We start from the raw sequence: 16,272 nt of genomic DNA, 5'->3' as shown, positions 1-16,272 counted from the left end.
ACAAAAGCAGGGTGGCTCAATGGAAAGAGTGTCACATTTCAAATACTAAGAATGAAACTGGATGTTCAATTTACAGCACAATCAACTCAGCCTTTTGAGTTTCAGACACAGATAAATTGAGTATTGTGGGTATACCTTGTAGAAAGGATGTGCATGTGTCTTTCAGATCAAACTTCCAAAAAAAAAAAAAAGCAATTTCCTATTTGTTCAGAAGGGATGTTGGGACTATTCCACCTTTTCAATATCGCTTTAAAGGGTTTGTAGGAATGGCTAGTACATGTCTGAACTGCTCTGAAATGCCCTGCTTTATCTTTTGTCCAAGAGTAACATAAAGAGCTGGCCCTTTGTGGATGCAGAGCATGCACTTCTTTAAAGGATGCTTCTAGTGGAGGGACTGCAGTGATTCCATGTGCCTGCTCCCGTCTCTTTCTTGACAATATCAAGCACCTCTTTACATTTTTATTTAAGCAGAGTACCGAGCCCAAAGGTGTGTTCTTGGCTTCTTAATCCCCTAGGATCATTTTTGTCCTGTCAAGTTTCTAAATCTTCTCTAGGTACAAAATTTAAGATTTTGAATCCCTTTAATATATGGGACTTTCCATATATTAAAGTTTTTAAGCTCTCAGAGGTTGGAGAATGTACTTATTTTATTCTTTGAATGACCCCTTACACTTCACATATGCATCTTTGTTACATGCTTTGTCATTTATATTATACATCATTTCATAAAATATGTCTGACCCTTACTAAACTGTGAACTTTTTGAGGTCAAAGACTATCCCACTCATCATCATAGCCCTAATACTTATCTGGACTAAGGAAATGTTAAATGATAATGCTTGAAAAGAAAAGAATTGTGAGAGGCCTTCTTTTATTCCATCCACTCAATTTTTCCAGTATGATTATATTGACTTCCATATATTGGTTGTAGGAATCATCTATCCTATTAACAGCAAGCCACCCCATTCCATTTTCTACTCATTTTTGAATTTTTCGATTGTGCTGTCACTCCCACTCTGGGTTCCTATCTTCTCATTCTTTCCAAGTATACAGATTCAAAATAGATTAGAGGACAAGTTCTTTTTTTTTTTTTTTTTTTTTTTTTTTGGTTTTCGAGACAGGGTTTCTCTGTAGCCCTGGCTGTCCTGGAACTCACTCTGTAGACCAGGCTGGCCTCGAACTCAGAAATCCACCTGCCTCGGCCTCCCAAGTGCTGGGATTAAAGGCGTGCGCCACCATCGCCCAGCAGAGGACAAGTTCTTAACTCATCTAGGATATCCAGTATGACAGCAGTGTTTAGGGTTATGGCATATCTTGGTCCACAGCCATAAAAGAAGGTTTCTATGAATTTCCAAGTTGTCGCCATATATCACTTACATTTTAAGGTCTCTGTTAATTTGGTCATTTTTTTTTTTTTAATTTTTAAATTAAGTTGAAAGCTAAGCTAGTGTACACCAAGATGGGAAGACCTGAACTGTGAAAAGAGCATGATTCTAACATCCTTGCTACTGCATTCCAGAATTACCTACAATAATAAAGATAGTTGCAGAGTTTCCCATGACCACTAACTAGTTAGCTGTGTTTGTTAGTTCCAGGAGTTAAGGAAAAATATCGTAGGTTTTATGGTTTCTCTTTTCAAGCCTGTTTGTTGATGTGACTCTAAGCAGATTGCATACTGTTTCCATAGAATAATGCCAACATGTGCAAGACCTCTTCTCTTGCTTCATTGAGAATTTCCTCTCTGATAAAATGAGTTAGCAACAAGTGCAGAACCAACTTCAGTGAAGGCCACATGTATCTCAAGATGAGAGGTGCCCTCTTCTTATATGCTCACCAACTGTGCAAAGGGACAGCTATTTTTACCTTACAAAGAGGAGATGACACCATCAGGCAGAAGATACGGTCACATCATACTGTCCAGCATCAAGAAAGAAGCTTCAAGACAAAACTATGTGCAGACAGAGAGAGAAGCTATTAAAAACAGAAGCCCTACTGTGTGGCATAATCTCCAAGGAAGAGTCTGATTCGCAGGTTATAGGAAAGAATGGTGTCTGCAGATGCCTAAAGCCTAGTCAGGAAGTCAGGCATCCTCTGCAAGTGGAGGCCAAGGATCATATAGACTAGTGGGATCAAGTGCACAGTCTCTAGAGGCAGAGTGAGGATGGATTCTGGTGACCTTCATTTAGGATTGAGGGGATATTTGGAAGTCCACAATTGTGTCATGTCGATGCTTCCCAAGAAGAGTGATTTCTAACACTTGGCTGTTTTAGGCTGAGGCAGTTAAAAGGAATAAAACGCCTGAAAGAAACTCCAGAAAACACAATAAAAATCTCAATGTCCTTTCTATAAGAACTTCGGGCCGGGATTGCCTACCTTTAATGATGGCTGGGACTTTGCAAATATTCAGAGATAACTGCATTGAATGTCATTCCCAAGGGATTCTCATTTTTCTCCCCACATCAATAGCTCATTAATGTCCATGACAAAGAAATTGGGAATCCCATACTAAGTCTATACGTGAAATTGAAATCAGTATGACTGCCAATAGTCAAGGAGAAAGTAAAATTCTGAATGACCTCCAAGTAATGGCAATACAGGAAAACAGAGAGCAAATGATATAAACTCCCCTGATCTAATGAGTCACACTACTCTGCCTCAGCTAGCTGTGTCCTCAGTGGTAAGAGTAGAGCAATATTTCCAGAGAGGAAAGTAAAGGAAAGGCACAGCATCAACGCACTTTGTAGTTGATTTAAGGAGACAAAAAATATGCCAATAAATTGATGCAAAGGCAGGCTAGAAAGGAGGCACGACAATGTAAAGCAATCTGCTGGTGACTAAAAGCCCTATTCCAAAGAGGTGGTATAAATGGAGATATTAAATAACAGTAAGCAAGGCGATGCGGAAATGTGTAGGGGAGGTTTATCACAGAGGAAACACCTAATGTGGTGTGTGGACCTGTTCTCCCAACACAAAGATGGTCAGTGGTAACGCAGAGTGGAGAGAAGTAGAATCTGTCAATGAGGCCAGACGCCGTTATAGAGGGCTTTGTCTCCAGATGAAAAGAGAGACGTGTGATGTGATGCAAAGCTTAAAAGGCAGATTTTTACTTCTCTACGGTGAATACATTGTCAGGACTCAAAGTGGTTGCAAGTAGATGAATGGCAAGGTCAGACATCGGTAATTACAAAAGGCCAAGTAAGACATGGGTCTAGATAAAGGTTACTATAGAGAATAGACACAGCAAGAGGAAGAAGCCAATAGGGTTTGATGATGAAATATATATAGTCTGAATAAACATGATAAATGAGTTATGAAAGATATTTTTGCAATATTTCAACACTCAGAAGAGGAAAGGAGAGTACAGGAGACACAAAGATATGGTTTGCCATTTTCAGTTTTGGTCCCTGTTTAGATGTTTTATAGCCTTTTATGTTTTGACATTAATATTGTCAGGGAGACCATTGGATAGGTGACTCTGGCTTTCTGATCAGGGATGTGATTTATAGGATAGGTCCAATTTAAAGGTGGAATATGTATGGACTTAGAGAGATGGTTCATTACTTAAGACCATTGGCTGTTCTTCCATAATACACCAGTTTGATTCCCAGCACCAAAAAGGAGGCTCACAACCAGCTGTGACTCCAGTTGCTAGGAATCCGCTGCCTTCTTCTTGCCTCCTGGAGCACCAAGCACATAGGCATGAATGAAGGGAAAATACCCATACACAAAACAGTGATACAATAGACCCATACACAAAACAATGATACAATAGAATGGAAAAAGAAAAAAAAGGATGTGTAATAGGAAAAGAGCTGTATACCTGAAGAAAGGATAATATTAATTAATGAAATAATGAGTTCAAGCAAAAGCAACCACATTCCTTGTCAATCACAAGTTAAATTACTACTCAACAATAGTGATAGTACAAAAGCTGATCATAGTATAACGCCTACTACATACCCATAGACTGCAAACTCAAGAAAAGAAATAATCCTTCTGCCATATCTTAAATACTGTGTTCAATTTCAATCAGAGTTCACCTTCTTTTATAAAAGGCCTGCCAAACAATGTGATTTAAGGTGGAAGACAAACTGGTCTAGAAACAGATTATATGAATTTTAGACAGCATGGTTAGCAAAAGGAAGAAAGAAAAAAAAACACAACAGACTGAAGTGAATTAATTACCATTTCATTCCAACTTATTCTTTTAGCAAGGAGTTTTTCACATACTTAAAAGAATATGCTGGCTATTCACAATAAAAGCAAGATGATGTCCATGAATGAATTTAGAAAGAATGTAGAATTTAGTTAGAATTTAGAGAGAATACATGAACCCATCAGTTTTTAAAGAGAGAATAAGGAAAGATAATTTTACATTCCAGTGATGCTACTATAAACAATGGTCTAATGTTCACATACAGAAGGTAAGCACTCCTGGTTGCTGCTCCGCTCAGCTCCACACCTCGGCTCCTCCAGTAGTGCTAGAGGTCTACAACAAGCAGTCAATGATGGACAAATGGATAAACTGGTAACATGTACTCGAACATATTTATATATTCACAGAAACTTAGAATGGCTAAAAGCAGAAATAGCTGATGTCCTTCCAATTACATGGTTCTAAAAGTCTGTGTACCTAGGACATTGGACAAAAATCCTAACTTAGTTCATTGCTATTCAGTGTTAACATTTCCTCCAACTAAAGCCCTGGCAGAAGATGAGAATTCTCTGTCTTGGGGACTTACTAACTGGTCTTCACTGTTTTATTATCCTGGCATATGGCTTCTCTTAAGGCATCAGAAAATAATCTGCTATATCAGATATAATGTTACATTATATAGTCCCTGTATGATCTTTTAATAATATATGTATCTTTGACTATATAGTATCGACATAAGGGAAGAATAGAATTTAGGAAAGAAAATAAGCAATGTCCATCCTAAGATCCAACACAGGCCAACAGTCACTGAGAATCAGCTTTCTCTCCCTGGTAAGGCAGATTGCTTCCTTTTAACCTAGTGCACATGCAGGTGGACTGCGCTGGACACCTGGAAGTTCTTCAGAACATGCAATGTTCTTTCTCAGAGGTATGCGCTGATTAGAACTTTTGCTCTCATGTTTCTCTAAATAAAACAAAGCACTGGTGCTCACAACCATGGATGGATGTACAAAACAACACCAAAGGTCAGGTGAGGTTTCCCTTTCTGTTTCCAAGAACACCACATTTAAGGGAGACTAGAACGGCCTGTCAGGGCTCATCAAATTATCACACCTCAACCCTTCTCAACCCATCTCAACCCACCTGCCAGTTAGACATCCTGTCCATGGTGAGTTTTCACTGGAAAAAATTGCATTGAGTAGGACTCAATGGCTCATTTCCCTCTAACATTCCCAAGACACAGTGGTAATGCTGGATGGAGTACTTAGGTTCTAATCTCTGTGCATCCAAAGTTACATGGTCACAGATGGACGGGTCGATCTGTATACTGTTTCATCTTCATGACTATCTAGCTACACATGATTTCAATTTGTAGGAAATAACATGGCTTGTGAGCATTGTGAGGTAGCTTCCCCAGCTCTTCCCTTATGATTCCTATTTTCTCTACAAAGCAATGTAGCTATTATTTAACTATAAGAGCTTCTATACCATTGGGCAAGGTTGGGTAAGGTAATTATTTTATCTTGTGCATATATACACATCTGTATGCAAAATAATTTCAATCTGAGGTCCATAAGAAAAAAAAATTCGCAAAGAACTGATTACTTAATCTTTCTTCATCTTAAAATAGTTTTTTTATTAAAAAAAAAAACAAAAAACAAAAACTTGAGTTTGCAATGTACTTAGAACCAGTAAGGAAGGAACTGTATTTGTCTTAAAAGCTTGAAAGAAGCAAAAATTAGTCAGCCATTTTTATAAGAAAACACTGAAAATAACGACATGGTCAAGCCCTTACAAAACACTCTCATAACCTTCCAAAAACAACCAAACAAACAAACAAACAAAAAAGGAACCAAGCAAACAACAACAACAGCAACAGCCAGCAATGAGCCTTGAAACCTGGAGGAATGACCTACCAGCCCAACCTTAATACCCTGAAGTGACATTTAGTGGCTTCTCAGTCCTGCCCCCTTTCGTAATTCCCACCCGTTCTTTTCTGAGCACTCTACACTTTTCCTGAATTGTAGCCTCAAGTCAGAGTTTTCATTTTCTCCACTTGCCTCTCATTACTTCTGCTCCTAACTCCTAGCATCCTTACTCCGAACATCAGCTTCATGTCACCTGTTTACAGGAAGACCCCTGTCTAATATCACACAGTTAGCATCTTATAACAGACATCACTTTGGGGTCATCTAAATCGATATATCAGCTCTAATCTCTCATCAGGCTAGAGCCTCGTCACAGCCTCTGCATTCCTTATCATGCCTAAAACATCAACAGTGACCATGCAGGAACTCTGGTGGTCCCTCCAATTAACATCTATGCACTAACACTTTGCAAAAGGTATTTAATGTACTTGTGTCTTAAAATCATTATATTGGTGATTTTTAAAAATACCTACATATGTAGGCTTGAACTGAATAATTCATTGGAGCAGTTTAGAACAGTGCCTGGAATGTAACATTCCTTCAACAAATCCAGACCATTATTCAGCAGTAAAGGGATAATAATTATACTGGGAACTTTCACAGGCTCACCCTTAGGCTAGTACAGCAATTTTCTTGAAAGAAACACCACATATCTCTAAAGATTATTTATATAATCTTCCTTTAAAGTAATATGGTAGTGGATCTAACTATTTTACCTTGTGCTAATGAAGCTCTATGAGACTGGCCACATTTTAGCATGTTTCAACCTAAGCGTGACAATTCCATATGGTTTAAATCATCATATAAAGACTTAAATCACCATATAAAGAAAAAAGCCTTTATCAAGGTGTCTTAAGATTAGACTTGACACCAAGGCATCAACCTGATTTCAGATATAGCCAGATGTTTTCCACTAAACTTTTCTCTAAAAGTGTTGGACTTACCGATAATCAAAGCCCTGGTTAAAACAGATTCAGCTTCTGCCGTGGTGAATGCCACCATTTGCACTTTGGCTAACCTTACTTACAAATAACTATTTAGCTTCCTCTCCAAGATTATATATATATATATATATATATATATATATATATATATATATATATACAACACATTCATCGACCCTTTGTCAAAATCTCAATTCGTCACTATATCCCCTCAACATATATTCTTACTTCACTGTTTGTCCTCATTAATGAATTATCATAGATTTTCTGAGTCCTACTACACTATCACTTATTCATCCATCTATCATCATTCATTCCCTCATTCACTCATACATACTTTCATAACTGTGACAAAATCTTCCAACTCCACTTCTGCTTTAAATTTAATCTGATAATGGCTTCCCAAGTCATTTAGTACCTTAGTACTTTCTGCTCCATAACAGATTTGATCTAATTAAAGATTTTGATTCTATTATCATCTATCTCCTTAGCACTCATGAAGACATATTCTCAGGGGTTTCTACATTCTTGGCTATTTTTCTTTCATCTATTCTAAAGACTGGTTTCATCAAGGCTCTTCTTACTGGAATTCCTGGTTTCCTCTCATTGTTCAGACTCTCATACAGTATAAGTCTACACCATGGCTTTAACTATTCCCAAGTTATTTGCACTATAAACCTAGACTATCAGCTCAGTTTGCTCCCTTGATCATTAGATGCATATGTGTGACACTCGATTGTCATCTATGATAGAACAGCCATAGAATCTAAATTTTTTTTTAAGAACTGAACTCAGGATCTGTTACATGAACCCAAATATCCCTTCAGAGAAATTTACATTTGTCATATTTTGTATTCCAAATCCAGGCTATCTGGGCTTGTTGATTCTTCTTTTCTGCTTTAACCAACTACGAATTCCTACTACCTGACCTCATTTGTCACATGGCCCCATCTGAATTATCTGGCATCCTATTGCTACTTTCGAGGTAGATGTTATAGGGATATTAATAAAAAAACAGTGTGCTGGTGAGAAAATGGAAGAGAATGTAAAACCATTCAGAATAACATGTCCCAACCTTCGACATTGATGAGCTGCTCGTTAATAGGGCAGGGAGTCATCCTTACCACAAATGCCTGACTGGCAGAGGTGTGTGTTTCATGGCCACCAGAGCACCACCCCAGTCTAGGAACCAAACATTGTATTCTTCATCAAAGATCTGGAACAACAACAATCATAGGAATGGTTTACATTTGCAGTGCTTGACAGTTTGCAGTCTTTCACACACATTGTTTCATTTAGATTCTGAGTCTTCTAGTGATCGTATTAGATAGTCTGGCAAGTATTACCTGCATTTGATAGATGAGAAAGTAGACTTACAGAGAATAAATGCTCTCCTCATCCCACTCAAATGGCATTTCCAGAACATTTCCCACTAGTCATGTGAACTGATACACTATTAGAAGGTGAGGTGATATGGTACGTGCTCAGAGAAGATGTGTTCAGATCTAACTCTACATATACCATAGCTTATGCTGTCTATGATTCTAGCCTGAAGCAGGAACAGTATTTACTTAACAAAGAACTCCAGTTTCAGAGTTCATACAGGAAAACAAACACTGGGAATGCTGGTGCTGGCTCGTGTGGCCTACATGCGGAACTTAGGAAGGTGAGTTGGAGGAGAGGACTAGACAAGTGTAAGCAGAAGTAGGCAGATGAAGGCTGGAGAGAGGGCTCAGTGGTTAAGAGCACTTACTGCTCTTCCAGAGGTCCTGAGTTCAATTCCCAGCAACCACATGGTGGCTCACAACCACCTGTAATGGGATCCGATGTCTTCTTGTGGTGTGTCTGAAGACAGCAACAGTGTACTCATATACATAAATAAATAAATAAATAAATAAATAAATAAATAAATCATTAAAAGAAGAAGAATAGATAGGAATGATGCGATCTCCTGCACAAATGAACAGTGCAAAGAATTAAGCTTCTTAGTCCTGGAATTCTTTCTTTTCATTTCCTTTCACATTTATCTCTTCATTTAAAAAATACTGCCTTACTAATGGATAGTCTTCCCAGACAGTGAACTCAAGGCTGCAGTTCACATATGATGGAAAAGCAATGTCTACAGTGCAAGTCAGGGGATGGTTCTGTGATCATCAATGTGATGGGGATGTAGGACTGAAGGATCCAGGGGAGGAGGAGAAAGTGGTCCTCACATTTTCTTCTTAATATGGTCTTCCTGGCTACTGATAAATCTTCCTTTGCCAGTCATTGATGTGAAAAGTAGAAGCTCTAGTACTTTGAGACAAAGGAGGAGCAAGTCAAGATGGTAATAGCCCAGGAAAGGAACACAGCTGTGGCTACCTGGCCAGGTGCGGTACTTCCCGAGGTTCTTAAACCACAATGGTTCTTTATGTTGGATGAGTTTGTTTTTCAGATTCTGACCTCTTTGTTGTCCTTGCAACAGGTTATCTTCTATTTTGAAAGTTGACACCTGTTCATATGCTTGTTCTCTAGTCACATGATTACAGCCTTTGGAGCAGGATCTGTCATTCTTCACTGTATATTATGTAGTATTTAATATAGCTGCTGCATCTGCTAAGTGCTTGGCAATACTTTTCTGGTGGTGGTAGTAGAATGTTGGCAGAGAGGGTGACAATGATACTGGTGGTGGCAATGCCAGCTTTAATTTGGTCACCCCAATGGAGCATGACCAGCAAGACACCTAATGGTGAGTTCATCTGCATGGAGATACCCGTTGCCTTTCTCTTCTTTAGCTAGAAATTTTATTTTTAAGACTTAGTAAGATATCATCTCTAATTATTAAGTGTTTCCCAGTTTCCCCAATAGAACTAACTCTTCATTATTCTTCCTATGATCATAAGACCATTAAAATAATACAATCACTCTGAACTATATTTAGCTTTATGTGAAATTATTTCCTCCATTTAAAATTGAACTCATTAAAGGAAGGAAAGTCAAATCTTAAGGCTTTTGCCTGATGTCTTGCTGACATTAAATATGTCTGTGTTGACTAATAATCACATGTGACTACCTACATTAAACTTAAATAAAAAATGCAGTTCACACTCAGCATATATCAAATACACAATGGCTGTGTAGGGCACTGCTATCATCACTCCAAGGTCTATTGTTTGTAACACTAAACTGATTTTTCTTGTAGATATATGTATATTAAAATGTCTTACAGTTACTAATGGCTGAGCCTATATAACTCTTAAATTATCACTGACTTCCATGGCTTTTCTTGTTTCAACATTCTAATCCTTTCACTTTAAAGATAAAGAAACCGATCAAGGAAGTTGACGAGAGCTGCTTGCCAAGATTCCTTGGCACACTAGTGACAGAAACAGCTTCATCAGTGTATCCCCAGGAACCAGAACAACATTTAGCATCTAGAGGCTGTTACATCCATTTTGCTGAAGGGACTCTATAACCAGCCAGCACAAGTCAAGGTATTCCTCTTCCAGGTCCAGGTCTCCTTCCACTCACCATGACCCCTCTAAGCTGCCAGTTAGATCCAGTAAACTGGAAAGCTAGTCAAAATTTATTCAACTACAAGGTCATAAGGAGTCTAAGAATCTGCAGGAAGGGGAGATTTTGGCAGACTTTACTCTAACTATCCCCCTTCTTCTGAATCTTACGCTCACCTGTCTCCACGTGTTGCCCCCATCAGAGGAGATGAACACACCGATATCCGTATAGGAGAGTTCTGAGCCAATATTACCTGAAACATAAGAAGATCTTGTGAAAATGTCAGGAAGTTTATGTTTTAAGTGTGCTCAGGGTTGGAGGAGAAGCAGCAGGGTAAAGGGTCCCCGAATGATGCTTACAGTTGACTCTTGAACGCTTTTCCTAGAGATCACCTAAAAATAAAAACACAGCAGGAAAAAAAAACTCATTATGAGAAAAGCAAGTGAAGAGTGAGACACAAGCTCTTCTTTAGACATTAGGACTCAGGGACTAGATATAGAAGAACTTGAGCATGATTTACTCTGACTACACAGACCGTTTCAAAATGCTCATGAGTGGTGTGAAATGAAGCTGGCAAAGTGCCTTGTCTGCTTTCACTTTTAGGGTAGCCAGGCCCATTGCACACTGGACTGGACCATAGGTTGGGAAGCTTAGCTGGGAAAGGATGGTACAGACAGGATCTCACTCAGGATGAGTGCACTGGTAAACAGCATACACTAGGGTCATGCTTCAGAGAACTAGTTCAGTTTACTGGAGGGAACAAAGGCTATTTAAACCTTTTGGGAGTGAGTAGGGGTATTGCAGTGAGTATACATCACTGGCCAGGACCAGGGTACTGGAGATGCCTCATTTACATGAAGAGGAATTCCAGGCACCACTGGACATGACCTTATAAAGCCTGTAGCCAGGACAAACATCCATTTCCCTTACAAGGTAAAAAAAAATAAAAGTACCCAAAACATATAAGAGTTTATCATATTGGTTGGTATTTTTTTCATTAAACATAGTAGGAAGGGAATGTTAGCTCCCACACATCTGCAACCTAAATAAGAGCACAATAAAAATGCAATAATGAAAATGTTAATTGAGCTCCTGACATTTAATACTTCAAAGTGAGAAATTAAAGCCAGGCTATACAGCTTGTCAAGCGCCCATCAGCATCAAGGAGCACACAGCTAGCCAACTTGTTTTGACACTCTAGCTTCCAAAAATAACCTTAGTGCTTAGGGCTCAGAAAGTAGGTATAAAAGGAGATGGGAGAAGTGCTGAGAGCCACTGCATAGATAGAAATCTGTCTGAAAGTCCATCTCTTTAGGCACAGGTATAAAGAGGAACAGCCAAAATGTATAAAGAAAAAAGGTGAAGAAAGTCATGGTTACTACTGGGAACACTGTGGTAAAAAGATTATGGTAGCCATATGTGCTGTCAAGAGAATAGAGTACAGTAATCCATTAGATATTTCAATAATGTCTACAGAGAAAAACATGAGGGAGGGAAGGAGGAAGGGATGGAGAGAGAGGAAGAGAGAGCTCTATAGTTGCCATCCCTAGCATGGACCCTCAGAATCTATTCTACTGCTTTTTACTTCATTAGACACTGGTTCTGATATTTTCAACCTTTCTTTAAAAGCCTCTTCACATGTATTTGGCAATTCTGTGATAGTTAAGAAGCCTATTTCATAAAGTCTATTTTCAGAGTATCTTCTATCATCTGAAGATCATCCTGAGAAATGCATAGCTAGTTTACAGGGATCAGAAACTAGGTTCTGGATTGAATAACAAAGTAGAAGTTTCCAGTATGATCTTGTGCTTGGCTGTATTTAGTATTTAAGTGGCTTCATTGGCAATCCTAACAGCAAGAGCGTAGGTGATGTTGTCAGAGAAGGAAGACCTGACTGAAGTGCTTCACTAGCCAAGTGGAAGGAGGGCTATGCAGAGTGGTTGCTGAGCACACTGGACAGCTATAGCTGTCTGAAGGGCATCTAGGAATCAGGAAAGAGGCACGAGACAGGAAAACAGGGATCTTTCTAGCCAACAACTTAGCTTTTAAACAAACAAGATGATTCTACTGACATTCAGGATAGCTGTCCTAAACTTTTTTGGTCTATTTCCTATCATTATAACCATTCTCTGTTCCTTCAACAATTGTGAAATAAAGAGAAAGAATTCTGGAATACTCTGGGTTAGAAATTTTTCCCCAGGTGATGGCAAAAGGACCTATACAACCTATACAGACAGGGATGCCAAGGGCTCAGTAGAAAAACAAAACAAAACAAAACAAAACAATATATAGTCAACTGCATGGAGAAATGAGGAACATGAGGTGTGGGTATTCAAAGTTTATAGGAAGCGTGTAGGAATGGGTTAGACATGGAGGTGGCACAGTTGGTGGCTGGTGGACGGTGTTTAATGGTTACAGAATTAATCACTTGTCTGAAGTAAGAAGGATAGTGGGCTTGGACATGATGCTTCCTCCTATTTGCCTTCTGTCTCATAATGTGTGAATTGAAGAGAGTTGCCATTGTCTCATCTACCTCATCACTGTATAATCAAGGCAAAGAACAAGCTGTTCAGACTACACTGCTGTGAGCTATGGAGCTACAAGTTTTTCCCTAGTAGTAGGAGTCAATGCTCAGGATTGGGAATCCTACTGCTTCTCTCCAGATAGGTCCTCAACAAGAGGCAGAAAGAAACCCCAGTGCACTCATTTATCCAGTTTCCTTGAGACCAGTTCTCAAGACAATGTGAGAAGAGAGAGTAAATAGGGAGTGTGGAAGGCAGAGCTCTATAGGCAGAGAGAGGGAATAGAAACATGAATGTAAGGAAAGTATTTAAAGAACACTCCCCACCCTCTTGCAGAGCAGAGAAAGCCAACAGTGTAATAGAAGCTGGGCATTCGGAAGCAGAAGACAGAAGGTTAGCTCAAGATCTTGTTGTCTATGTCTTAGCTCTCTCAATGCTCCATGGCTGGCAAGAAAGCTCCACAGTTCTGGGCAAGGGAAAGAAATCAGTAAATCTTGCTGTATATGACTAAATATTCAAAAATAAATCTTTAATGCCTGAATGCCTGCTAACTCATTAAAGACATAACATTAGACAAATTTACGAGTATATGTGGTCAATACCATGTCACCTACTCTGGGTACTTTGCCCATTCTTGTAGATGTGAGCGTCTCTCATATACTTGTAAGGAAGATAACAATTTCTGTCTTACAAATGGGGATATGAAGTTCAGAAGTTAAAAACTAAGCCAAACTCACCATTCTAGTAAGTGTCAGAGCTAAGCTTAGAGAGCAGGATGACAGGGTTCTTGAATTTCATTGCATGCATAATGTAAACATAAAATTATGGGTCCTATGAAAGGAGAGAAACAACCTACCTTCTCCTCATGCAAAAACAGCTTTGACATCAAGAATACAGGGTGATGCAGAATAGCCAATAGATCCTGAACATTTGAAAGCATTTGAAATGCATTCTTTCATTTAATCCTAAATTTAGCTATGTTAGCTCTATTATCCTCACTTTGCCAACAAAAATGCAAAAGTTCAGAGTGGTTGAGTTGAGTAATGCCTGGCGATTATTAGAAACATCCAAATGTCTACTTTTATCAGTGACCACTATTGCCACGTATAGCTTCAGTTCCAGCCTTGGGTCTCCTGTAGACTTTGATAAGAGGCAAATAGGCTAGTAGTTCCTGACCTTGAACTAACTCATGGACTTTGGGTGTAGGTATCACTCTCTAAGGAAGTGCCTGTGCTCATCTCACCCTCTAGTGCTTCTGAGAACAGTGATGTTAGCCATGCTGGGTCCTGTCCACACTGAGTGAAGTGAAGCTGCCTGTGAAGGCAGCAGGCTCTACTGACCTCTGAGTTTACTAAGTGCTTAGTGACTGTTAATGGCTAAAAGTTGATTGGATTGGAGCTTTGGAGGTGGGATCCATGTCTCCAAGAACAGGGGATCCAGAAGCACTAGTCTTGGATTGATAGAGAACTGTATACCCTTGGAAAGTCAATGTGAATTTATGAGCTTTCATTTTGGAGTGGGGGTGGGGCATGCTCCCTGACACCAGAGCTGTAAGTGCTAAGATTAGAAGCCTGCCTTACTTTATGCCAACAATGTATTCCTTAAAAGGTGGATGCAAATCAGATGCATACTAATCCAGGTACATTCCCTAGAGACTTTCATTTCATCCTGAGAGCTGCTGTATCTTCACTTTTGATTGATGCTCAGTGGACAGTGGCTCCAACGTTGCAACCTGAAGTTTTTCTGCCCCTTTCCCCAGGCTCTCTGCCAAGTGCTTAATCATGTGTAAACAAACCTTTACATGTGCCAGAGACCTCCTGATTAAAAACAGCTCTGGGGTGAAACCTTTGTAAAGTATCTTCTGTATAAAGAGAAAACTGCCCTACCTGATACTCAAAGAGCTGGGAAGTTTGTACTGCATGTTTTCTCAAACTGAGAATTCCCCATTACAGCTCTGGTCATTCAGTTGACTTTGACAGGAATGCTGGCCTAGATGCAGAGGACCTCTCTGGGACTTTAGGGCATGATGAATTAACCTAGAAGCTAAGACTGTCCAAAGCTCTTTGCATCTCAGTTTCTTAAGAAGGCTTTGAGGATTGAACAATCTTGCTCATTATCTGGGACGTTTCCATCTAAAGCTCAAATGAATCCATGACTCACGAGTATGCCACAAACTTTATCCCAGAAGCCACCGGTGAAAAAGAAAGCCAGAGAGCATTTCTTACCTGTGGCAACCACAAGTCCGGGGGCTGTGTCCTTGCTGGAGATTCTCCCCGAGGAATAAGGGTTTTCAGAGAGCTGCAGATGCAGGTGTAGGGAACAGAAGGGCTAAAAGGAGGAAGAAAATATTTTAATACCAGGAAATCCAAGCCATTCCCTCGCCCTGTAGGATCAGAGGTGGAGCTTGCAGATGGGATTCATCTAGGGACAGCAGCAGTGTGGATGCTGAACTCCAGACCCATCTGCCTGATGGATCCAGAACTTTACATTAGAAGTTGTCTCAAGTATCACCCTGCATCCTTCCTCCCTTTGACTAACCCAGTAAGTATCAAATGCCTTCTGCCCTCTTCTGCAGTCAATCCTGCCTTCAAGGTCTGGCACATGGTCAGCGTTAGGAAGCCTAGTAGACCTTACCTTCACAGAGGACAACCAGAGTCTTCCAGAAATAACCATCAAACCCTGCTACTTGGGGATCACCCACAGAGTGAAACAGAAAAACTACATGACAAGGTCCATGTTCTCAATACGTTTCTTGCACCATAGTCTGTGTCTGTGTTTGTGTGTTTTAGGCCTGCATATAATTTTACTTAAAGTATTTTAAACCATTATCTGAAACTCACTAAACATTGGACTATTTTCCATTTACTTTCCTGTGCCCCTTATAGAAAGGGGTTTGGTGATATATAGAGATAAACCTATAAAATAAAAGTAATTATGATGAAGAAAAATTGAGATATTGAGAAAATTAGATGAAGAGAGTAAGATAAAGTATCATCAAGTTTCAAAGGCAGAGAAAGAGGGAGAGAGGGAGGGAGGGAGGGAGGTAGAGAGAGGGAGAGGGAGGGAAAGAGAGAGGGAGGGAGAGAGAGATGGAAAGGGAGAAAGAGGGAGAAGGAGGTAGAGGGAGAGAGAGAGGGAGGGAAAGAGAGGGAGGGAGAGAGAGGGAAAGAGAGGGAGAGGGAGAGAGAGAGAGGGAGAGAGCAGGAGAGAGAGGGAGAGGGAGGGAGAGA

The 16,272-nt window shown here is 39.7% G+C and overlaps 1 protein-coding gene across 1 annotated transcript in view; it reads right to left on the bottom strand.

The window, feature by feature from the left end:
- The window catches only part of Sorcs3 (sortilin related VPS10 domain containing receptor 3), a 609,790-nt gene that overhangs the window by 79,948 nt on the left and 513,570 nt on the right, over window positions 1–16,272 (bottom strand). Inside the window, exons 11-13 of the mRNA XM_031390639.1 lie at window positions 15,268–15,370; window positions 10,697–10,773; window positions 8,153–8,244 (exon numbers count right to left, since the gene is read on the bottom strand). Coding sequence (XP_031246499.1) covers window positions 8,153–8,244; window positions 10,697–10,773; window positions 15,268–15,370 — 272 coding nt within the window. The remainder of the gene's footprint in view (window positions 1–8,152; window positions 8,245–10,696; window positions 10,774–15,267; window positions 15,371–16,272) is intronic.

This window comes from Mastomys coucha, unplaced genomic scaffold (assembly GCF_008632895.1).
Source record: "Mastomys coucha isolate ucsf_1 unplaced genomic scaffold, UCSF_Mcou_1 pScaffold21, whole genome shotgun sequence".
NCBI classification, from domain to species: Eukaryota; Metazoa; Chordata; class Mammalia; order Rodentia; family Muridae; genus Mastomys; species Mastomys coucha.
The sequence above is the reverse complement of the archived record's forward strand: the minus strand, read 5'-3'. Positions and strand labels throughout refer to the sequence as shown.